Genomic DNA, 24890 nt, shown 5'->3' with positions numbered 1-24890 from the left:
CTCTTTACCTATTCCTGGTAGCTTCGTGAAAGGAAGGATGCTAGACAGCCACAGCTTGATTCAGGCTTTTCCTATCAGAAGAGAGCCACTTTGAACCTAAGTGAGTACTGAAAGGAAGAATTATTCTATCTTGGTGACAGCAGACCACAGCATGGTAAGAAGAGACGCGGAAAGATTAAGTTTAATCTATACAACTTAAGACCGCCTTACGAGTTTTGCTACTGTCATCAGGGGACCTAGACCTGTTGTGGAATTTGGATCAAACAAATTCTGAGTTAGAGATCTCGGGCTGGACTGAAGTGTACTATCCCAGGCCTGAAGGAAGGACAAGGCTGCAATTCAGTTAGCCTCCATCAAATCTTAGACTAAATATGGCATGGAATTCTCAAGTCCACTGATAACCTGAGTTATCCCTTTTATGAATTCAGAGACAGTGAAAGGCAGACTCCACCCTTAATGAAGAAGAAAGAAATACAGGGTCATTTCCTTGGTGTGTTTTAGGATTGTTCGGCCTCAAAAGAGGTGGCTAGCCCACCCTGTGCTTTACAGGCATTTGGATTTCCCTTTTGACGTTTGGCTTTGTTCCCAAGTAGATCATATTTTTTTAATTGTACGAAAGCTTTGCTTTTCCAATCCAGCGTAGAACATTACAGTAATTGTTTCTTTCATATGCTCACTACTCTGTCACTAAATTAGGAAATTTGAATTTCCTATTTTGCAAATAGTCTACTGAACATCTCTATTCAAAGAACAACATACATTGTAATTTTATTCACTGTAGTTATTGTGTATTTGTAAGAACATATACCAGCAGATTTCAGTTTTTTCAGTATCTTATCTACTTAGCCGAAGTGGAATATTGTAAGAAACATCCTGAGTTTTCCTATAAATTTTAATGGCAGATGTGATTTAAGTAATCTTAAAAATTAGTAGTGAGATACTTCCTATAATCATTTAAAAGCTATTAGGCATATAATAATGTGAACACTGTGAATATGAAGAAAGAAATAAGAAGAAGAAGTCTGTCAGTTTTATTTTTCAGTAATCCTAGAATTTATAATAGGAGACTTTATATTATCATTTAAAAGCTGTTGGGCATATAGCAAAATGACCATTCTGTGAATTTGAGAAAAGAAATAAGGAATTTGATTTACTTAGTTTATTTTTAATGATGTCCATTAAATTTTGAATACTTTACCTAAATCAGCTTAGTTATCTAACTGCCTCCTAAATCATTTATCTTTTTTGGATAGATATTAAATCCCAGCACGTAACCTCATAAAGGTGCAATTTCCAGAGCATTACCCAAAATAACAAGTTGAAGAGAGATCGAATGAAAAAATGAGAAAATCCAAAGCCCACCTTGGGAAGATAATTAGAATTCAAGTGCTAATGTTAGAAATACTAGTAACTCCTATTTAACTGAGATAATTAAAACCTTTGAGATTTTCATCCTATTTACAGAACTGTCTGGGGACAACCATAAAGTTAACTTCACATAGGAACAACTAGATACAATATAAGAAACCAAATTAGGTCAAAATGCTGAAAGAACATAGCAATTATTGATCAAAGTGTTAGCATCGTATTCATTAAAAGAGGTTTTGAAATGATACCACATAACTCTCCTTAGTTGTACTTCTTGTTGGTAAAATATCCTTGTGTTTTATGTGTTGATCACTTTGCATGGGTTGCTTTATATTTATTGAAATCTTATTTTCGTCTTCATGTTAGGTACACTTCATTTCGAGTTTTTATTAAATTGTATATATGATTCAATCTTTGGTTTGCTGCCTGCAAATATTTAATACAGTATGAAGCCAGCTACAGTAGGATGAGGGACACACAGGGAAGACATAGAAAACTCTCATATAATAAGGAATTTCCTAGTTATGAATAGTTCTCTTAAAGGTTAGTTTTTTCACAAGGTTAAGTTCAGGACTCTCCCTTAAAGAATTCTCCGGGAGATTCTTCCCAGGGCCTTTCAGTAATTATTTCTCGGTCCTTATCTCCCTGGAAAGACTAGTGGACACCTTCCTTCCTCTTTTCATCAGCTCCTGTTGATAAGAGGTGCAAATGCATCTGGTCTCTAAAGTATACTTCACCACAGTGCCAGTGTTCTCTAAGACCTCCTTTGCTTCAGACTTTCAGTGACTCACTGGATAAGGTCCACACTCCCCTGAATGGCACACAAGGCTGCAGAGTCACAAATCTTACTGCCCATTGCCTCTTACCACAGCATACCCTCCCTGTCTTCTTAATTCTCTCCATGACTCCCACCATTTTAGCCCCTCAAGATTGCTCGCTCTTAGCACGTATTCTGCTATTCCTCCTCTCCTCCTTCTTTAAGGCATGGACATTGTGTTTTTTATCTTTGCATACCCCGTTACTTTCGCACAATTAGTTCCTGACATGAGACACCATGAGGCAAAAATGGGAAAACACAAGTACTTGCTTCTCCTTCTGGTGCTCTTTGAAGAAATAAGTGGAGAACTATAGCATAGGACTATAAACGATGAGATGGGGAATGACAACTGTCCTCTTGAAATACACTGTTATTTATTTCTCAAATTGAATAAATGAATCTGATACCTACCAAAGCGAAGAACTCTCAGAGGCCCATGATACTAGAAAAATGAAGAATGTGTGCTGTAAGCTTGTCTTCATGTTCTACCTCAGTGTGAAGTATATGTTGCTAATGCCGTTCATTACAGACTTTTAACAGCTATAGGATTCCAGATTCCAGGCTTCCTTTCTCTTGGATATTAAGGAAATGTTTGCTACTCAAAAAATGCCCAAGATTTTATCTCTCTTTCAAAAAGCTGCATGTTATTGTTTCTTTTCCTTTCCCAGAACGTGGCATCATAGCATAGGAGAATGAGTCCTAGATGGGGCAGGAGCAGAAGTTAGATTCTTTAACTGAATCAGCAATCACTTCATGAGAGCTCATTTTCCTTGGTGTGAAAGAAATTTCCTCCTGTGTACAATAGAGGAAGCTAGAATATATGATCTTCAAGGCCACTTCCGACTCACGTATTCCATAATCTTATGCCAAGAAAAAAAATACTTAAATTAGGAATTATGACCACTCTTATCAGAGAATTGACTTGCAGATATGTGTGTTCTCCATGTAGCCTTTATTTCACTTTTGTTTGCACTTCTTCCTAATTTTCCCTGCCAAGAAGGAAGTGATTTGAATTTCATGTATCTCTTATCACCTTTATTACTTGTTTCATATTTCTGATGGGATATTTGAAATGAATACGGAAAGAAAAAATAAAATGCAATGTGGACACTTATTTCTAGATTCATTTTTCATATTGTTTATACCCTTAATTAGAACGGATCAGTAAAAATAAGTCATATCTATTGAAGCTTGGTATTTTACTCATAAAATAAGTGATGTTTCCTTTGTGCCATGTCTCCACCTGTGGTAACGAATAAGCAGTGGTTAATGATGCCTTATTAGAGTAGTTCAGACGTAAACAGTAATAGTCACCCCAGGTACCATTGAGTCAAACAGGAACATACCACTCAGTACCCTCATCCACTTATTTAGGAAAAAACAAATTGGTTAACTTTAACAGCAGACATAGCAGCTGATGTAGGGGAAAAAATAAATATTTCTGGGTGCAGGTACCTAGCCAGTAATACAACATAATTTTAGTTCTCTGTAATCGTCTTTTTTTTTAATCTATTAATTTTTATTTATTTTATTTATTTATTTTTCAATATGAAATTTATTGTCAGACTGGTTTCCATACAACACCCAGTGCTCATCCCAACAGGTGCCCTCCTCAATACCCATCACCCACCCTCCCCACCTTCCCACCCTGCATCCACCCTCAGTTTGTTCTCAGTTTTTAAGAGTCTCTTATGGTTTGGCTCCCTCCCTCTCTAACTTTTTTTTTCTTCCCCTCCCCCATGGTCTTCTGTTAAGTTTCTCAGGATCCACATAAGAGTGAAAACATGGTATCTGTCTTTCTCTGTATGACTTATTTCACTTAGCATAACACTCTCCAGTTCCATCCACGTTGCTACAAAAGGCCATATTTCATTCTTTCTCATTGCCACCTAGTATTCCATTGTGTATATAAACCACAATTTCTTTATCCATTCATCAGTTGATGGACATTTAGGCTCTTTCCATAGTTTGGCTATTGTTGAAAGTACTGCTATAAACATAGGGGTACAAGTGCCCCTATGCATCAGTACGCCTGTATCCCTTGGGTAAATTCCTAGCAGTGCTATTGCTGGGTCATAGGGTAGATCCATTTTTAATTTTTGAGGAACCTCCACACTGTTTTCCAGAATGGCTGCACCAGTTTGCATTCCCACCAACAGTGCAAGAGGGTTCCCTGTTTCTCCACATCCTCACCAGTATCTATGGTCTCCTGATTTGTTCATTTGAGCCACTCTGACTGGCGTGAGGTGGTATCTGAGTGTGGTTTTGATTTGTATTTCCCTGATGAGGAGCGACATTGAGCATCTTTTCATGTGCCTGTTGGCCATCTGGATGTCTTCTTTAGAGAAGTGTCTATTCATCTTTTCTGCCCATTTCTTCTCCGGATTATTTGTTTTTCGGGTGTGGAGTTTGGTGAGCTCTTTATAGATTTTGGATACTAGCCCTTTGTCTGATATGTCATTTACAAATATCTTTTCCCATTCCGTTGGTTGCCTTTTAGTTTTGTTGATTGTTTCCTTTGTAGTGCAGAAGCTTTTTATCTTCATGAGGTCCCAATAGTTCATTTTTGTTTTTAATTCCCTTGCTTTGGGGGATGTGTCAAGTAAGAAATTGCTGCGGCTGAGGTCAGAGAGGTTTTTTCCTGCTTTCTCCTCTAGTGTTTTGATGGTTTCCTGTCTCACATTCAGGTCCTTTATCCATTTTGAGTTTATTTTTGTGAATGGGGTAAGAAAGTGGTCTAGTTTCATTCTTCTGCATGTTGCTGTCCAGTCCTCCCAGCACCATTTGTTAAAGAGACTGTCTTTTTTCCATTGGATATTCTTTCCTGCTTTGTCAAAGATTAGTTGGCCATACTTTTGTGGGTCTAATTCTGGGGTTTCTATTCTATTCCATTGGTCTATGTGTCTGTTTTTGTGCCAATACCATGCTGTCTTGGTGATTACAGCTTTGTACTAGAGGCTAAAGTCTGGGATTGTGATGCCTCCCACTTTGGTCTTCTTCAAAATTACATTGGCTATTTGGGGTCTTTTGTGGTTCCATACAAATTTTAGGATTGCTTGTTCTAGTTTCGAGAAGAATGCTGGTGCAATTTTGATTGGGATTGCATTGAATGTGTAGATAGCTTTGGGTAGTATTGACATTTTGACAATATTTATTCTTCCAACCCATGAGCATGGAATGTTTTTCCATTTCTTTATATCTTCTTCAATTTCGTTCATAAGCTTTCTATAGTTTTCAGCATACAGATCTTCTACATCTTTGTTTAGGTTTATTCCTAGGTATTTTATCCTTCTTGGTGCAGTTGTGAATGGGATCAGTTTCTTTATTTGTCTCTCTGTTGCTTCGTTATTAGTGTGTAAGAATGCACTGACTTCTGTACATTGATTTTGTATCCTGCGACTTTGCTGAATTCATGTATCAGTTCTAGCAGACATTTGGTGGAGTCTGTCGGGTTTTCCATGTATAATATCATGTCATCTGCAAAACGTGAAAGCTTGACTTCATCTTTGCCAATTTTGATGCCTTTGATTTCCTTTTGCTGTCTGCTTGCTGATGCTAGCACTTCCAACACTATGTTAAACAACAGCAGTGAGAGTGGACATGCCTGTCGTGTTCCTGATCTCAGGGGGAAAGCTCTTACTTTTTCCCCATTGAGGATGATATTAGCTGTGGGCTTTTCGTAAATGGCTTTTATGATGTTTAAGTATGTTCCTTCTATTCCTACTTTCCCGAGGGTTTTTATTAAGAAAGGATGCTGAATTTTGTCAAATGCTTTTTCTGCACCGATTGTCAGGATCATATGGTTCTTACCTTTTCTTTTATTGATGTGATGTATCACATTGATTGATTTGCTAATGTTGAAGCAGCCCTGCAGCCCAGGAGTGCATCCCACTTGATCACGGTGAATAATTCTTTTTATATGCTGTTGAATTCGATTTGCTAGTATCTTATTGAGAATTTTTGCATCCATATTCATCAGGGATATTGGCCTGTAGTTCTTTTTTTACTGGGTCTCTGTCTGGTTTAGGAACAAAAATAATGCTGGCTTCATAGAATGAGTGTGGAAGTTTTCCTTCCCTTTCTATTTTTTGGAACAGCTTTAGAAGGATAGGTATTATCTCTGCTTTAAATGTCTGGTAGAACTCCCCTGGGAAGCCATCTGGTCCTGGACTCTTATTTGTTGGGAGATTTTTGATAACTGATTCAATTTCTTTGCAGGTTATGGGTCTGTTCAAGTTTTCTATTTCTTCCCATTTGAGTTTTGGAAGTGTGTGGGTGCTTGGGAATTTGTCCATTTCTTCCAGGTCATCCAGTTTGTTGGCATATAATTTTTCATAGTATTCCCTGATAATTGCTTGTATTTCTGAGGGATTTGTTGTCATAATTCCATTTTCATTTATGAGTTTTTCTATTTGGGTCATCTCCCTTTTCTTTTTGAGAAGCCTGGCTAGAGGTTTATCAATTTTGTTTATCTTTTCAAAAAACCAACTCTTGGTTTCATTGATCTGCTCTACAGTTTTTTTTTTAGATTCTATATTGTTTATTTCTGCTCTGATCTTTATTATTTCTCTTCTTCTGCTGGGTTTGGGGTGTCTTTGCTGTTCTGCTTCTATTTCCTTTAGGTGTGCTGTTAGATTTTGTATTTGGGATTTTTCTTGTTTCTTGAGATAGGCCTGGATTGCAATGTATTTTCCTCTCAGGACTGCCTTCACTGCATCCCAAAGCATTTGGGTTGTTGCATTTTCATTTTCATTTGTTTCCATATATTTTTAAATTTCTTCTCTAATTGCCTGGTTAACCCATTCATTCTTTAGTAGGGTGTTCTTTAACCTCCATGCTTTTGGAAGTTTTCCAGACTTTTTCCTGTGGTTGATTTCAAGCTTCATAGCATTGTGGTCTGAAAGTGTGCATGGTATGATCTCAATTCTTGTGTACTTATGAAGGGCTGTTTTGTGACCCAGTATGTGATTTATCTTGGAGAATCTTCCATGTGCACTCGAGAAGAAAGCATATTCTGTTGCTTTGGGATGCAGAGTTCTAAATATATCTGTCAAGTCCATCTGATCCAATGTATCATTCAGGGCCCTTGTTTCTTTATTGACTGTGTGTCTAGATGATCTATCCATTACTGTAAGTGAAGTATTAAAGGCCTTGCAATTACCACATTCTTATCAATAAGGTTGCTTATGTCTGCGATTAATTGTTTTATATATTTGGGGCTCCCATATTCGGCGCATAGACATTTATAATTGTTAGCTCTTTCTGATGGATAGACCCTGTAATTATTATATAATGCCCTTCTTCATCTCTTGTTATAGCCTTTAATTTAAAGTCTGGTTTGTCTGATATAAGTATGGCTACTCCAGCTTTCTTTTGACTTCCAGTAGCATGATGGATAGTTCTCCATTCCCTCATTTTCAATCTGAAGGTGTCCTCAGGTCTAAAATGAGTCTCTTGTAGACAGCAAATAGATGGGTCTTGTTTTTGTATCCATTCTGATTCCCTATGTCTTTTGGTTGGAGCATTTACTCCATTGACATTCAGTGTTATTATAGAAACATATGGGTTTAGAGTCATTGTGATGTCTTTAGGTTTCATGCTTGTAGTGATGTTTCTGGTACTTTGTCGTCCTTTTAACACTTCACTCACAGAATCCCCCTTAGGATCTCTTGTAGGGCTGGTTTAGTGGTGATGAATTCCTTCAGTTTTTTTTTTTTTGTTTGGGAAAACCTTTATATCTCCTTCTATGCTGAATGACAGACTTGCTGGATAAAGGATTCTCGGCTGCATATTTTTTCTGTTCATCACATTGAAGATTTCCTGCCATTCCTTTCTGGCCTGCCAAGTTTCAGTAGATTGGTCTGTCACTAGTCTTATCGGTCTCCCTTTATATGTTAGAGTGTGTTTATCCTTACCTGCTTTCAGGATTTTCTCTTTATCCTTGTATTTTGCTAGTTTCACTATGATATGTCATGCAGAAGATCGATTCAAGTTATGTCTGAAGGGAGTTCTCTGTGCCTCTTGGATTTCAATGCCTTTTTTCTGTCCCAGATCAGGGAAGTTCTCAGATTTGTTCCAGTACACCTTCAGCCCCTTTCTCTCTCTCTTCCTCTCTGGAATTCCTATTATACAGATATTGTTCCATTTGATTGCATCACTTAAGTCTCTAATTTTCCCCTCATACTCCTGGATTTCTTTATCTCTCTTTTACTCAGCTTCCTCTTTTTCCATAATTTTATCTTCTAATTCACCTATTCTCTCCTCTTCCTCTTCAATCCGAGCTGTGGTCGCCTCCATTTTATTTTGCACCTCATTTATAGCATTTTTAGCTCCTCATGACTATTTCTTAGTCCCTTGATCTCTGTAGCAATAGATTCTCTGCTTTCCTGTATACTTTTTTCAAGCCCAGCCATTAATTTTATGACTATTATTCTAAATTCTTGTTCCGTTATATTGCTTAAATAGTTTTTGATCAATTCGTTAGCTGTCGCTACTTCCTGGAGTTTCTTTTGAGGAGAATTCTTCCATTTCATCATTTTGGATAGTCCCTGGGGTGGCCAAACTGCAGGGCACTTCCCCTGTGCTGTCTGGAGTAACTTGTGTTGGTGGGTGGGGCCGCAGTCCGACCTGATGTCTGTCCCCAGCCCACCGCTGGGGCCACAGTCAGACTGGTGTGTACCTTATCTTCCCCTCTCCCAGGGGCGGGACTCACTATGGAGTGGTGTGGCCCCTGTCTGGGCTACTTGCACCCTGCCAGGCTTGTGGTGCTGCTTTGATGGGATCTGGCCTATTAGCGGGGTTGGATCCACAAGGTGCACAGGGGCGGGAGGGGCAGGCTCAACTCACTTTGCCATCGGTGGTCCCCTGCGGGAGGGGCCCTGCAGCACCAGGAGGGAGGCTGAACCATCAGAGGGATAGATCCACAGAAGCACAGTGTTGGGTGTTTGCATGGTGCAAGCAAGTTTGGTTAACTGGTTCCTTTTGGGGTTTCGGCTGGGGGATGGGCGAGGGAGATGGCATTTCCTAGTGCCTTGTTCCCCGCAGAGCTGAGCTCTGTCTTCCAGGACTCAACACCTCTCCCTCCTGGTGTCTTCTCTCCCTCCCGCTCTCCAAGCAGAGCTGCTCACTTTTAACATTCCAGATGTTAAGTCCCACTGGCTGTTAGAACTCACTCCATCCGGCCCCTCCACTTTGGCAAATGAGACTCGGGCTCTGCCTTGCTGGGCGGGCTGCCCCTCCACCGCCCCGGCTCCCTCCCGCCAGTCCGTTTAGTGCTCACTGCCTCTCCACCCTTCCTACCCTCTTCCATGGGCCTCTCATCTACACTTGGGTCTGGAGAGTCCATTCTGCTAGTCTTCTGGTGGTTTTCTGGGTTATTTAGGCAGGTGTGGGTGGAATCTAAGTGATCAGCAGGACGAGGTGAGCCCAGTGTCCTCCTATGCCACCATCTTCCTGTAATTCTCTATCTTATAAGCCATCTCAGTCTATATTGGCTCCATTCATTTTTGCTTATGTTTACTGTTTAGAATATAGTTTATTAACAACATTTTAATTTATGGTTTCTGCTCACTCAGTGGAAAGAAATACTCCCTCCATTTTTTTATTTCTCCCAAACTAAGTATGTCTCTCACTTCTTACATTTCCCTCTCCTCTTGTCACTGGGGTGGCTTTGACTGCCCTTTGCAGAGGATGTCTGTGTGTCGGTGTGAGTGCTGCCTGTTACCAACCCCATTCATGTGCAGCCTCCTGCTTTACTGCTTAGTTCTTCAGAGGTTTCAGATCTTCAACCATAAGGAATGTTTCCAAACATTCCACAAGTCAGAAAACAAAGCACAAGTCAAACACAGTGAACAATGTTCCTCCATAGCTATTATTCATAGCAAGATAATTAGAGAAAATTAGAGAATCTGCCTCTGGAATGAATCCCAAATCATCAATAACCCTTTGGAAATAAGAAGACTGAAAAATCCTTGCAGCAAAAATGTGTTTGTTTGCATTTTTTAAAAGTCATTATGCATTCGGTGGGCCTCTTTACTAATAATAGTTAACAGTATCGACAGTAAGATAAAGAAATAAAGTAAATATGTAATCTGGGAACTCTAAATTGTGTTTAGCATTCATGAACTATGCTTCTACAGTAAACAGCATCAAGACACACGAGATGAAGTAAAAGAAATATCTGGCAAGGAAAATTCAACTTCTAAGAATCCTGCACCCTGTCCCACCTCTTCTTCTCCCTCCACTCCCCACCCCATCAATCTTATTTCCTTAAGTAGCAGCACACACATTGATATGGTACATCAGTTTTGCTAAAGTCCCACACAACAAATCCAGTGGATATTTTTCTTGTTCAATTTAACATCACTTTCAGTAGCAAATGACACTATTGATCAAATTCACTTTCTTGATGTTTTCTCCCCCCTTAGTTTTCATGAAGCCATATCTATCTGGCTTTCCTCCTACTTCCTTACTCTTTGCTTCTCAATATCTTTTGCCATCTCTTCTTTCTGTAATCTGGAAAATAAAGTTTCACTTTCAATGTTTCAATTCATAGTCTGTCTTCCTTTCTTTTTTTTTTTTAATTTTTAAATATTTTATTTATTTATTTTTGAGAAAGAAAGAGACAAAAAAGAGCATGAGCTGGAGAGGGGCAGAGAGAGATGGAGACACAGAATCCGAAGCAGGCTCCACTCTGAGCGGTTAGCATACAGCCTGACGCTGGGCTGAAACTCATGAACCATGAGATCATGACCTGATCAGACACTTAACTGACTGAGCCACCCAGGTACCCCAACTGTCTTCCTTTCTTTATAAATATTCCCTTGGAAGGTTATCTCATTAACTTATAAGATCAAATCCAAATATGGTTTTCCTTTAAGGCCCAGTCTTTCTACCTCCGGATAGACGTCATCCTCAATCCCGTTGAAAAGCCAGATACATCAGAGTCTCCCTAATACCTTCTATTGTCTCTCCCAACAAGTTTAATCCATGACTAAGCTGTTATCAGTTTTACTTCCTAAATATTTCTCATCCCTCTCCACATCCCTTCAGTTCTAAAACTTCAGTTGTCTGCTTTCCCTTGTGCCTAAACTACAGTGGGCTCCTAACTCATCCCCCACCACGTGTTCTCACACATGACCTTCTTATCTCAAGTCCATACTGTGAAGGTTTTTTTTTTTTTTAAGATCTCAGCAGGTGATGTTCCTACTCAAACTCTTCAATAGATTCCAATTATAGTATGGATTAAAAAAATAAAATCTTTAACGTGGACAATATGTCTCTATAGACACCATCCCCTCTGTTTTTCTCCAGCTTAATCTCACTCCCCATTCCTGGCCAGCTTTCAGTTCCTGGATTTATAAGTTCCTAATCTCCTACCACAAGGCCTTTATATAAGCTCCATTTTCTAATTGACACATTTCCAGTCTCCTTTCCCCTCACTGTCTTCCCCTAGTTAATTCTAATTCATCCCCCAGATTTTAATTCCAGCATCTCTCCCTCAGTGAAGCCTCCCTTGACCTTGTACATCTCCCTATGTATCTCTTGATAACACAGACCACATTCTAATTTGACATCTATGTGTGTGACACTTTGTCATATTAATATCTGCCTCTCATTAGACTCCAAAGTCAACAGGGCAGAGAAATTGTCTGTTTGGTTCCCCTGTTTCATCTCCAAAGCTAAATATGCTACCAGACATATGGCTGCTGAATACCTAGTTGGTCCAATGAAAGAATGAGAGGGTGAAAACATTTTTGTACACTAAGCTCCCACCCAACCTCAAGCGATGCAGCTCTCAGAGCCCCTTGTTCCAACAGCCACCTGCTTCGCATAGCGCAGGCACAACCCTTTTGCAGAGCTCCGGGTAGTGGACTGTTGGCTGAAGTGGGGGTGTTTCTGACTGAAGCAGAAAGAGCATGGGAAAGAAGGGAAAGACAACAAAGGAAGAAATCAAGTGAAGATAAGACAATAAGACCAGTTCTAATTGTCTACGTTGGGAACTAGCACCTAAAACAATGCACAAAATAGTTTCAAAAATGTAGGAACTCATGTCATTGTTTAGAGGCTTTTTTGAAAGACATTTCTTTGACTATGTTAGTGCTCTATTTGTTTTTTAATTTCTGTCTTATTACCTAATTAACATTAAGCTGTTACAAAATGGTTGCTAAAAGGAGGGAAGTGTGAGAAAAGTCACGGTTCCTATGACTGTGCTTTCTAAATGCCTATGATAGGTAAACTTCGGTTTTTTGTTTGCTTAATCTTATGGTCTTAATCTTAAGTATGTCTATTGATGAATCTATTAATGTCCTTAAATATGTCTAATGTCGTTAAATGTACCTATTAATTAATTATTAATGTCTATTATTAATCTGTAAAGGTTTGATCAAATTAAAGCTTTGAGACTTTTTGGCTGTTTGTACAGGGGAGTCACACTGAGAAATTCAGCATAATCAAGCTTCTATAAAACTTCTAGAAAGCTTTTTTTTAACTTTATCCGATTGCCTTTACATAAATTTTTATGTTTATGCACGACTGATGGAAATGGCACAAAATGCTACTTGTTCCCCAGAATTTCATTTTCCTCAATTATGTGCTAATATAACTTTTATGTGGGCACAGGCTTGCACTTCCTCATTCCCTTGGAGCTCAGGCGCAGCCATCTAACTAACTAATGGCCAGTGGCACATTGGTGGAAGTGATAACGTGCACATTCCTGATCACGTCCTTCAAAGAATGGTAGAGTCTCTCCTGTACTGGTTTCTTTCCCAGACTGGCTACAGTGAAAACAAGGGAGTGATGGATGAACCATCTAGGACCATGAAGATGAAGTATCACAGCAAAATAAAATAGAGCCTGGATCCCTTATTCGGGGAGTCACCTCATCAGTCTAGACCACCTAATTCCAGGCTTTCATGTTAGAGAAATAGGCTTCCATCTTGTTTAAAGCCACTGGCATTTTGGGTCTCAGTACTACAGTAGCAAAACCTATGTTCTAATTAATTTAAAAGATATGTGTTATTTAATTTAAAAATTTAGAAGGAAAAAAATTATTTTGTTCAGTTGCTGAAAAAGCCACTTTGAGGAGCAGGCTCCTCATTACGGACTTGTGCCCTTTTCTACATCACAGCGACTATATTTTACGAGTAGCTCACATTATAGTATTTAGAGAAAAGAGAATTAATATGTACTGAATATTTTACATATTTACTCATTTGAACTCTTACATAATTTTGTCAGTTAAGTATTTTTAAGGTCCATAACTAATGAGTCCTGGAGCAGGAATTTCAACACAAATTACTCAGATCTAAAAACATATTTTTTTCTTGTTATAATATTATTTTCATGTTATTTAAAGATATTCGAGGGGCGCCTGGGTGGCTCAGTCGGTTAAGTGTCCGACTTCAGCTTAGGTCATGGTCTTATGGTTCGTGAGTTTGAGCCCCGCGTCAGGCTCTGTGCTGACAGCTCAGAGCCTGGAGCCTGCTCTCAGATTGTGTGTCCTTCTCTCTCTGCCCCTCCTCCTGTCACTCTCTGTCTCTCTATCTCAAGAATAAATAATTAACATTAAAAAAAAGATATTCTACAATTCTATGGATACTGACTCAGTAATAAATGTAAAGTATTTGAAGGGAGTCTTAAACCGCAGTTTTATGTTTTCATATTTACTTTTGCATGTGTAGTCACAGATATGTTGAAATTCTAAGAACTGAGTCACCCAAAATTAGAAAAAATAATTTAACAAAGAAAAATATCTCCTTTATCTTACCCTATTCACTTATTTAGATTATTCCTTTAACTGCTTGGAGTCAAATACTCATAAAGTTAAAAAAAAGGAAAAAAAAAAAAGGCTTTGCATAACCCCGACAAGTGTTTGCTTTGTTCCTTTACCTATTATTTTCTTTACAAGCTGCGGTAGGAAATTTTGGTTAAGATATGTTATATAACCTGGTTATCAAATTCCTTTAAATGGCTATTTTGGCTCACTTTCACAGCACACATTATGAACAGTGGAACAAACAATGACCTTTCTTTTACTAGTTAAACTTAAACAAGCATAAAAATTTGTTATAATAAGAAGAACATGTTTTCAGCTCAACCATTGACTTTCCTTTTAGATATCTGAAGGTAAAGAGTAAAATGTTGTAACTATTTAATGGGCTTGGCCCTATAACATTTTATAACCCTCCCATGGTTATTTCACCGAAGTTGTTTGTCTTGCTAACCAAGGTACTTAATTATTACTGTCTTTCTCTATCAGATCTGAAACATTAATATTTTGTGGCCAACCTTACAGATTTCTTCACCCACCATCAATGCTTAAAACCCCTCTTCTTCGTCTGCCTCTACTATGGAAGATGGGAAAGATAGATTCTCACCTTTTTAACCACCCATTTAGCTAGAGGCTGTCATGTAAGACAATTTTAGATGATGAGACACAAGGGGACATCTTTGGAGCTTTTACTTTCATGGTTAAAAAAAGATGTGGTTGGCAGTAGACACCTTTACTGTCCCCCTTCCACGTATGTCCCTTTCCTTCTAGTTTCTGGATTAACACATGATGTTTGGAACTGCAGTGGCCATCACGAAACTATGGGACCATAATTTATTCTTTACTCAAATACTATTTCAAAATGATTTTATTCCTTTCTCTGTGGCTGGAATGTAGTATTAAATGTAGGGTGTTTAGAATGTAAAGAAAGACATTAAGTTAAAATACTTACTAGCTTTGCACTTTTAGGTGTTAGCTAAGGGTTTTTTAACTAATTTTTTTCACCATAGTTATCACATCTATTAAAAAAAGGCATTTAAAAAAATCTACCTCGCAGGAATGTTATAAAAGTTTTGAGGCAAAGTATGTAAAGCCTATGGAATTCTAGGTGCCCAACATGTAGTTATTATTACAACCTATTGAGTCTGTTTCATTGTATAGACTTAGCCTACACCTACATATAGCCTTTCCTACCAATCCAGTCATCTGAAGCATCTCCTAACTGCTTATGATATGGTATGATATGATATGATATGATATGATATGATATGATATGATATTGTCCTAAAATCCTGTTAAGGATAGTCTCTCAATGACATCATGCTCAAGCAATGTTCACAACCCTTATTCATAAAAGGAGCAAACCAGACTTTGAAAGGGTGCTCCTATGTAAATAGATAATCATCTCAAGGAATTCAGGTTTGTGTAAATAAATATTTCCTGTGTTGTTTTTATTTATTTTTCTGGTTCATTATTTTTCCTGATTGGTTTGTTTTTATCTAAACTTTTAATTATTAGAAAATGTAGATTCATAGGTATTGTAAGAAATAATAGAGATTATGTGTTTGGTTTGTGTTTTTCAGGGACTTGGTCCATTTCATCTAACTTGTCAAATTTATTTGTGTAAAATTATTCACAGTACTTCCTTATTATCCTTTTTCATGTCTGCAAGGTCTATAGTGATAGTTCATGTTTCATTCATGACATTTGTCATTCGTATCTCTTTTTTCTTCAGTCTTGCTAGAGGCTTGTCAATTTTACTGATTTTTTAAAAGAATCATCTCTTTGCTACATTGACTTTTTTCTATTTTTATGTTTTCAATTTCATTGATTTCTGTATTGTATTTATGCTTTTCTTCTTTCTGTTTGCTTTGAGTTCTAATCTTTTTTTTAGGAGTGGAAGCCTATTTTCTTTACCTATATTTTTTACTTACTATGTTCTTTCTCCCTTCTTCATGTTCCAAGATTCTTTCTTTTATCATATTCTTACTTTTAGAGAGCTCCCTCTCTCCATTATTGTAGGGTGCATCTGCTGACAATAAATTTCCTCTTTTCCTTCATTTGAGAATGTCGTGGTTTTCACCTCATTCCTAAAGGATGCTTCTGCTGGGCATAAGATTCTTTGTTAATAGTTCTTTTCTTTTACCTTTTGACAAATATTGTGCCACTTCTTTTAGACTACTACTACTACTACCGTGTTTCTAATTGTTTTTACCCTATAGGGTAAGGCTTTGTTTCTCTTTAGCTTCTTCCAAAAATTTTTCTTTCTTTGTCTTTAATTTTCAGAAATATAATTATGATGTTTCTTGGCATGGAATTCTTTGGCTTTAACCTGTTTGTGGTTTGCTCAGTTTCTTCAGTCTGTAGTGTTTGTCTCTTGCTAAATCCAGGAAGTTATCAGCCATTATTTCTTTGTGTACTTTTTCATCCACATCCTCTCTCTCCTCTCCTCCTGGGATTCTGATCACAGCAATGTTAAACCTTTTGTTATAATCTCACAGGTCCCTGACCTTTTGTTTGTTTGTTTGTTTGTTTTCACTGTTTTGTCTCTGTTGTTCAGATTGAGTATTTTTCATTGTCCTATTTCCAAGTTTCTTTCCTTTGCCCTTTTCATTCTGCTGCTGAGCCCATTCACTGAGCTTTTTGGATTGTTGTATTTCTCAGTTCTAAAAATTCCAATTGATCCTTGTTTATACCTTCTATTTCTTTACTGAAACTTTGTATTTTCTTGCTGAGGCTTTCTTCTCCTTCTCCTTCTCCTTCTCCTTCATCTTCTTCTCCTTCTCCTTCTTCTTTTTCTTCTTCTTCTTCTCCTTCGAGAGAGAGAGAGAGAGAAAGAGAGAGAGAGAGACAAAGTGTGCACATGAGGAGGGGCAGAGGGAGAGGGAGAATTTTAAGCCTAGAGAGGATCTCTGCACTCATCGCAGAGCCCAATGCTGGGCTTGATTTCAGGACCATGAGATCAAGACCTGAGCCAAAATCAAGAGTTGGACACCTAACTGACTGAACCACCTACACATCCCAACTGAGGCTTTTTTTTTCTTTTAATTTATTTCAAGAATTACCATAATTGCTTGTTGAAACATTTTTTCATGTCTTTTTTTAACTCTTTTTAAGATAATTCTAAAATCTTTGTCCTCTTGGTATTGGCATTTATTGATTGTCTCTTTTTATTCACTTAGAGATCTTCCTGGTTCTTTGATGTTTTATTTTATTTTTTGAGAGACAGAGTTCAAGCAGGGGAGGTACAGAAAGAGAGGGAGACACAGAATCCAAAGCCGGCTCCAGGCTCTGAGCTGTCAGCACAGAACCCAATGTGGGGCCTGAACCCATGAACGTGAGATCATGACCTGAGCCAAAGTCAGAGACTCAACCGACTGAGCCACCCAGGCGCTCCTTTCTGGTTCTTTGCATAACAACTGATTTTCTATTGAAATGTGGACATTTTAGTTGTATTTAAGGAGAAGAAAAGGAGAAAATACAACTACTCCATCTTCTCAGATTTGGATTTCTGTAATTCTAACTATCTTTTAAAACAGATATTTTATATATTTTTCTCTTTTAGGAAGGAATACTTATGAGAAAGTTGTTTATTAGAGATAACTTTATATATGTATATGTATGCATATTATACATATGCATATATGTATAATGCACACATATATATGCATGTATATATAATATTGAGTGATTCAGATTCAGATATATGCAGATATATATAATATTGAGTGATTCAGATTCCGATGGAGTTGTGATTTATAAATATGTATGTTAATAATTTTTTTTAAAGTACATTAATCAATCCCGTATTTCATCACAGGACACTGAAAGAATTCTGGAAAAAGTCATGTATTAATTTCATATGTACAAAGTTTTTATTATTTTGTAATATCTTTCTATTTCATATCTTAGTTTTTTCTGATTTCTTTTTCTAATATTCTTGATAGGTATAGATCTACACAAAAATGCATATGTATATATATTACTTATATGTGTAATTTTTCCTATAACCAAATACTAGCATCAACATGATTTTATCATTTTATTCTACTCTTACTTTCACATAAGATTACTCATTAATAACTAAAATTTTAGGATGTTGTGAATATTGCTGAATAAATATTAAGCTACTCTATTTTAATCTCTATTTGAACAATTGCATCAATTTCATTAAGTATGTTTTGTGTTGCACAATTTATTTTAAGGAGAGGAAAATCTATGGCATTTTCAAATTTCAATGCCAGTGTTTATTAGAAAGGATGACTATTTGTGTCCTTAAAATTTAAAAATAAGCATAACTATTTGTATCAGATTTTTCTAGTTAGAATACCTTCCAAGGAGAAATCCTTTTGGAATTATTTTTAGCAGCCATTTCTGTGATTTTCACAGAATGTGAAATCTTATGTCCTATACCATTTAGTGGGGGGGGGGGGGGGCATAATACTAGTAATACAATTATGAATTTGAAAATAGAAGTGATTCAACGATTTATGGTAAGCTGGAATGTGAAAGGTGTATGTAGTCTCTCCTAGTTAAATACATGTCTACATGGTGAGGGTTTTTTTTCTTCTTCTGATTTTAAAAACACTGCTACTTCATTTTTTTTAAAATTCAATGGTATAAGCTGTAGCCTTTTTCACATTAAAGTGTCACAGTGCCTTAGGGGAAGAAATGGTACTTCTCAGATTCCTACTGGGAATGCCTGCTCTTTTGAATTCTCATCTGTGTCTCACAATCTCAGAGCTAGAAGGAATCTCAGAGGTTATCATATGCCTAACTTATACATGAGTGTAGTAACTCAATGACATGCCAATCTTTCCATATGAAATCTTGTATACTTTAGGGAAGAAATAGTAAGTTTATCTCCTCCTACAGAAGTATCACTGACTAGATCATAGCCTGTGGAGAATCCGTGGCCAATGACACAATTTTTAAAGAAAATTTTCAAACTGATTTTATGATTTTAATATTTTCATAATCCCTTTCATCAGTTCCTAAGGCTAAGACATGTTCTTTTTGAGCTTTAATATAAAGAAAGTGTAAATTTATTGCCAGTAATGTTTTGCCCCACCACTCGTATCAAAGGCTTCCTGAAAAGGCTGAGTAATTACTGATATAAAATTGTCACATTGATATTTATAGGATAGGTTCCATTCAATATCAGTATCCAGCCACATAAGCATTCATAGTCATCCTTAAACTTAAATAAGCTTAATTTTATACACATAATAAACATTTCCGTGTTAAGTATTATAGGCCTTAAATAACTCCTTCTTGCTTACAGGATTAATTACAAACTTTTTATTACATATAAAAATGTCCACTTTTTTTGAAATGTCCACTTCCTTCTCTCTCCTTCTGCAGTCTTGTGGAAACCCCTAAAATCATGAACCAGATCATGCTTTATGATACCTCCATGACTATATGCAATTTGTTTCTTTAGTCCAGAATGCTCTTTATATGCATGGCAATCTCAGCGTAGCTCATCTCCTCTATAAAGCCTTTTCTGACCATTTCATCCTGTGTGGGATTGAGCCGCCTCCCTCTTGCCTGCACTGTACTTGACCCAGAAAGACTTTCTATCATAGTACCTAGAATTCAGTTCACCGCCCGTGTGTAATTGGATGACTATGACTTTCTTGAAAGCAAAGCTTGTTGTCAAATCTCCCCTTCCTTTACAAAAAAAAAAAATGGCCCACAGCTAATGGTTTCACATAGTCCATAGCATTAAGTATATTCATATTGGTTTTATTTAGCATTCTATAGCTGTAAGTTGAGAAGACTTCACCCTTTCTCCCCACTTCTAAGGAGGACTTTTAAAAAATCCAGAGAAGGCTGAAACACTTTATTATTTAAGGCACCTAGATTTATTGAAAAATAAAGATATAGAGTAATAAAAATGTCTTTTTTCTCAATCTAGTCATTTAATTTCTGTGACTATGTATTGACAATAAGTCTAATTTTATTTGGAAGTCATGTCAAAAGTATGAACGTTTGTTTTACAATCCTCTCCCCGCTCCATGGCCTTGTTGATTGGTACATGTCTTCAGATACAGTTACCTATATCTCACATCCACTTGGTCCCAACTGTAGCTTCACAAAACACAGTTTTAGGAGAAAGGTGGCCTCTGTAATAGGTTTGTCATCAGTAGTAGGATTCTACACAGCTCATCCCCAAATGCTCAGTTTGGGGAAGTAGAATATCTGACCTTTAAGTTGAAGAATGAGACTCATCATTTTATTATTTCATTTGTTAAAATGTAACATGTATTTTAACAGAAGTTTATTTTTGAAACAAAGTTCAGTGTTGCCATTGACCTGCAATAGTACTTTTTTTTTTAATTAGTAACTATTTAAGTAAAGCTATTCATGCAGACACAAAGGCTTTTATTTATTGCATTTATTTTTCTACTGTTTTAATAACTGACTTTTAGGCAAACCTCTAATGTTTTGTATTATTCTTTCAAAAGAGGTTATCAGTATTATTAGAAAGATTAACCAGTATTTACTCTAGCTAATAATTTTTATTATGTTGCACTAAGATGAGTTTGTGTGTAAATAATTTAACTAAGAAAAATTCTCCTTTTCATTTGAAAACAGAAAGACATTGACGAACTTGATGATATTCTCACGTCCGTATTCAAGCATGAAATACCATATTATGAATTTCAGTCGCTCCAACCTAACATCAACCCTCAAAAAGAATGTGAGTATTTTCCAACTGCATCAATTATTTACTCTGTGCAACTATTTAAATATTATCTCTAAGAATATAGGTAGCTGCATTGTTGACTTTAGCCAATTCCTATCCCCTGGCGAGAGCACATTTATAACAAACTTCTAAGGGTCCATTTGGTAAATTTTTACTTTTTTTTATCTCAAGCCCTAAAAACGTGCATAATTTTTAAAATCAGCGAACCTACTTCCTGATTTTTATTCTAAGGAAATGTTTAGATAATTGGTAATGGAGACTATTCATCATAGCATTATTTATAATTACCAAAGGTAAAAATAACTTAATCTTCCAAAAATTGGTAATTGATTAAATAAATTTTGGCGCATCCATTAATGCAACCATCATAAACAACTTTTATTATTAATTGATTTGTTGGCTGGAATGACACTTTGATATATACTTAATTGAATAAAAGCAGGGTACATAGCAGTAGATAGAGTATGATTTGCTGCTTAAAATAGTACATATGTTTGGGGCACCTGGGTGGCTAAGTAGGTTAAGCACTGGCTCAGATCATGATCTCAGGGTTGGTGGGTTCAAGCCCCATGTCAGGCTCCGTGCTGACAGCTCAGAGCCTGGAGCCTACTTCAGATTGTGTCCCTTCTCTCTCTCTGCCTCTCCCCTGCTCGCACTTGTCTCTCTCTCAAAAATAAATAAACAGGGGCGCCTGGGTGGCGCAGTCGGTTAAGCGTCCGACTTCAGCCAGGTCACGATCTCGCGGTCCGTGAGTTCGAGCCCCGCGTCAGGCTCTGGGCTGATGGCTCGGAGCCTGGAGCCTGTTTCCGATTCTGTGTCTCCCTCTCTCTCTGCCCCTCCCCCGTTCATGCTCTGTCTCTCTCTGTCCCAAAAATAAATAAACGTTGAAAAAAAAATTAAAAAAAAAATAAATAAACATTAAAAAATAATTTAAAACAGTAGTATGTATGTTTATATATGTATATTATATGTATATGGAGAGAGAGAGAGAGAGAGAGAGAGAGAGAGAGAGAGAGATGGTCTGGGCAGACAGGCACCTGTTAACAATAGTTATGTTTAGTTGTGCAATTTCAGGTAGTACATCTTTTTTTTTTCATTTTACTTTCTTTATCTGTGTTTTCTACAATGACTGTATTATTTGTGTCATAAGAAGAAATATACATTTACATATGGAGAAAAGTATATAAAGGAGCTACTATGAGAAAAATCATACTTCTGCATTTTATCATGAACTCAGCAGTATATTTTCAAAATTGCCTGCTCCTACATAGTTTGTTGACACGCTGTTTATAATTCGCTTATATACCCAGTATGTGCCAAACACTATGATAGGGATGTAATGATGCATAAGACAGGCATGGAGCTAAAGAATATGAGAGGTCTAGTGCGGGTATACTGTAGGACTATTTAGCAGAGGCTTTTTCTGTACTTTCTGTGCTGTTTGAGGCAATTTTTTCATCAGGCTGGCAAGCCTCAGGGAAGCAGGAAGAAAAGAATAGAAGTCTTAAGGCACAGCCAGTTGTGTTTTACCTCCATGTGCAAGAACCTGTAAGATGTTTACATTATGAGTTTGCATTATGCGGAAGGGGTAATAATGCACTAGTTTTGAATAAGTAATCTTGTGAGAGTGGTGAAAACTCACTTTAATATTTCCACATACATTTGAACAATATATAACTCACAAAGGTTAGACCTGAAGTTAGGTTAGAAAAGAAACATAACATGATTTCTCACTTAAGACGCTCATCATTTAATTAGGAAAACGAGAGAATTTGTAAGTCATAATAGAAACAATGTACTAAACTCTGTGGAATTGATTACATCAACAATAGAATTTTAGAGAAAAGCTGTATTATTTTTCAGGACGTGCTTCATAAAGGAGGTAGGATTTTACATGGGTCTTGAATGATGTGTTCCAATGAGGAAAGAGAAAGGGAACAGAAAAATTCTAGGCTTAAGAAAGTGCATGGAAAGGTATGAGGATGGGATTATGACACAGTTTTAACAAGTTCCTTCAGCGTTGTGTTTCTTTAGGTTTGTGGAATAAGAATTGTGAGATTGGAGAGGATGGTATGGTCCTTCACTTTTATGGGTTAAGAATTCTAGTTAAGTTTAAAACTGCCTCTCAATATCTAGCTTAGATTATACAATGTGAATTTTAGAGTTAGAAAGGATGGAAGAGTTCTCATCCCTTATTTTCATAGGAAAATAATTCTGGATGGGTTAAATCAGAGTTCCTGGTAATGTGGAAGAAGTCCAGCTTCTGTTTTTCTGATAAACTTCCAGGTAAAGCAGATGCTGATGGTGCTAGACCTTTCACAGAGTGTTAAGGGTTTAGAGCAGTGGTTCTCGAACTTGGTGCATATTATAATTAGCTGAGGAGCTTTTAGAACCTTTGATGCCTAAACCATACCTCCCCATTAATGAAGAATCTGGGATGGGATCTTTGGCGTAAAGAAAATATTACACTCTCTTTACAGAGGTTGGAAAGTTAGTAGCACGTAAAAGTTTTAAACCATTATTAAAATTTAATGATGAACCTGTATTTGAAAAATATTTTTATAGAACAATTGCATTTTTGAAAAGAAGCTACAAGGGGAAAGTTGAATATAATCTAGGTGATTCGTTCAGATCCCTCATTACTGAGTATTGCTAGATGATAGATGCTATTAAACCTATAATGGAAGCAAAAAACCTTAATAACATCAAGCTTTCATTCCTAGTAGAAGTACAGAATAACAAAATGCAAATCACAGAACAAAAATATGCAAAATGGACATGAATATGACTGAACTCATGTATTTCTTGCCTCCTTGGCCTCATAATCTTGCATTAGTGTCAGCTTCAAAATATTTGGAGTTTAAGGGGCACCTGGGTGGGTCAGTCAGTTAACTGTCTGGCCCTTGATTTTGGCTCAGGTCATGATCTCATGGTTGGTGAGTTCAAGACGTGTTAGGCTCTGCACAGACAGATTCTTTCTCTCTCTCTTTCTCTCTCCCCCTCTCTCTCTCTCTGCTCCTCCCCTGCTCGTGCTCTCTCACTCTCAAAATAGATAAATAAACTTAAAAATATATATTTCTGGTCCTTAAGACCTTGCACCATATTTTTATTGATTTATTTTTTTTTGTATAATTTCTCATCAAGTTAGCTAATGTACAGTGTATACAGTGTGCTCTTGGTTCTGGGGGTAGATTCCCATGATTCATCACTTGTATACAAACCCAGTGCTCATCCCAACAAGTGCCCTTCTCAGTGGCCATCACCCATTTTCCCCTCTCCCCCGCCTCCCCCATGACTCTCTTGGTTTGTTCTCTGTATTTATGAATCTCTTATGGTTTGCCTCCCTCTCTGTTTGAAACTGTTTTTTCCCCTTCCCTTCCTCCATGGTCTTCTTTTAAGTTTCTCAAGTTGTACATATAAGTGAAAACATATGATATTTGTCTTTCGCTGACTGACTGATTTCATTTAGCATAACACCCTCCAGTTCCATCCACATTGTTGCAAATGGCTGGATTTTTCTTTCTTATTGCCAAGTAGTATTCCATTGTATATATAAACCACATTCTTTATCCATTCGTCAGTTGATGAACACTTTGGCTCTTTCCATAATTTGGCTATTGTTGAAAGCACTGCTATAAACATTGGGGTACATGTGCCCCTATGAATCAACACTCCTGTATGCTTTGGATAAATTCCTGGTAGTGCTATTATTGCTCAGTCATAGCGAAGTTCTATTTCTAATTTTTTGAGGAACCTCCACACTGTTTTCCAGAGCGGCTGCACCAATTTGCATTCCCACCAGCAGTGCAAGAGGGTTCCCATTTCTCCATATCCTCACCAACATCTGTTGTTTCCTGAGTTGTTAGTTTTAGCCACTCTGACTGGTGTGAGGTAGTATCTCAGTGTGGCTTTGATTTGTGTTTCCCTGATGACGAGTGATGTTGAGCATCTTTTCATATGTCTGCTGGCCACCTAGATGTCTTCTTTGGAAAAGTGTCTATTCATGTCTTCTGCCCATTTCTTCACTGGATTATTTGCTTTTCAGAGATTGAGTTTGTTAAATTCTTTATAGATTTTGGATATTAACTTTTTTTTTTAATTTTTTAACGTTTATTTATTTTTGAGACAGAGAGAGACAGAGCATGAACGGGGGAGGGTCAGAGAGAGGGAGACACAGAATCCAAAACAGGCTCCAGGCTCTGAGCTGTCAACACAGAGCCCGA

The 24890-nt window shown here is 37.2% G+C and overlaps 1 protein-coding gene across 1 annotated transcript in view; it reads left to right on the top strand.

Moving 5' to 3' along the window:
- BANK1 (B cell scaffold protein with ankyrin repeats 1) overlaps positions 1-24890 on the top strand; it is a 311535-nt gene that overhangs the window by 102163 nt on the left and 184482 nt on the right. Inside the window, exon 7 of the mRNA XM_045056738.1 lies at positions 20556-20661. Coding sequence (XP_044912673.1) covers positions 20556-20661 — 106 coding nt within the window. The remainder of the gene's footprint in view (positions 1-20555; positions 20662-24890) is intronic.

Source organism: Felis catus, chromosome B1 (genome assembly GCF_018350175.1).
Source record: "Felis catus isolate Fca126 chromosome B1, F.catus_Fca126_mat1.0, whole genome shotgun sequence".
NCBI classification, from domain to species: Eukaryota; Metazoa; Chordata; class Mammalia; order Carnivora; family Felidae; genus Felis; species Felis catus.
Note: the sequence above shows the minus strand (reverse complement) of the source record. Positions and strands in the feature narration are given on the sequence as shown.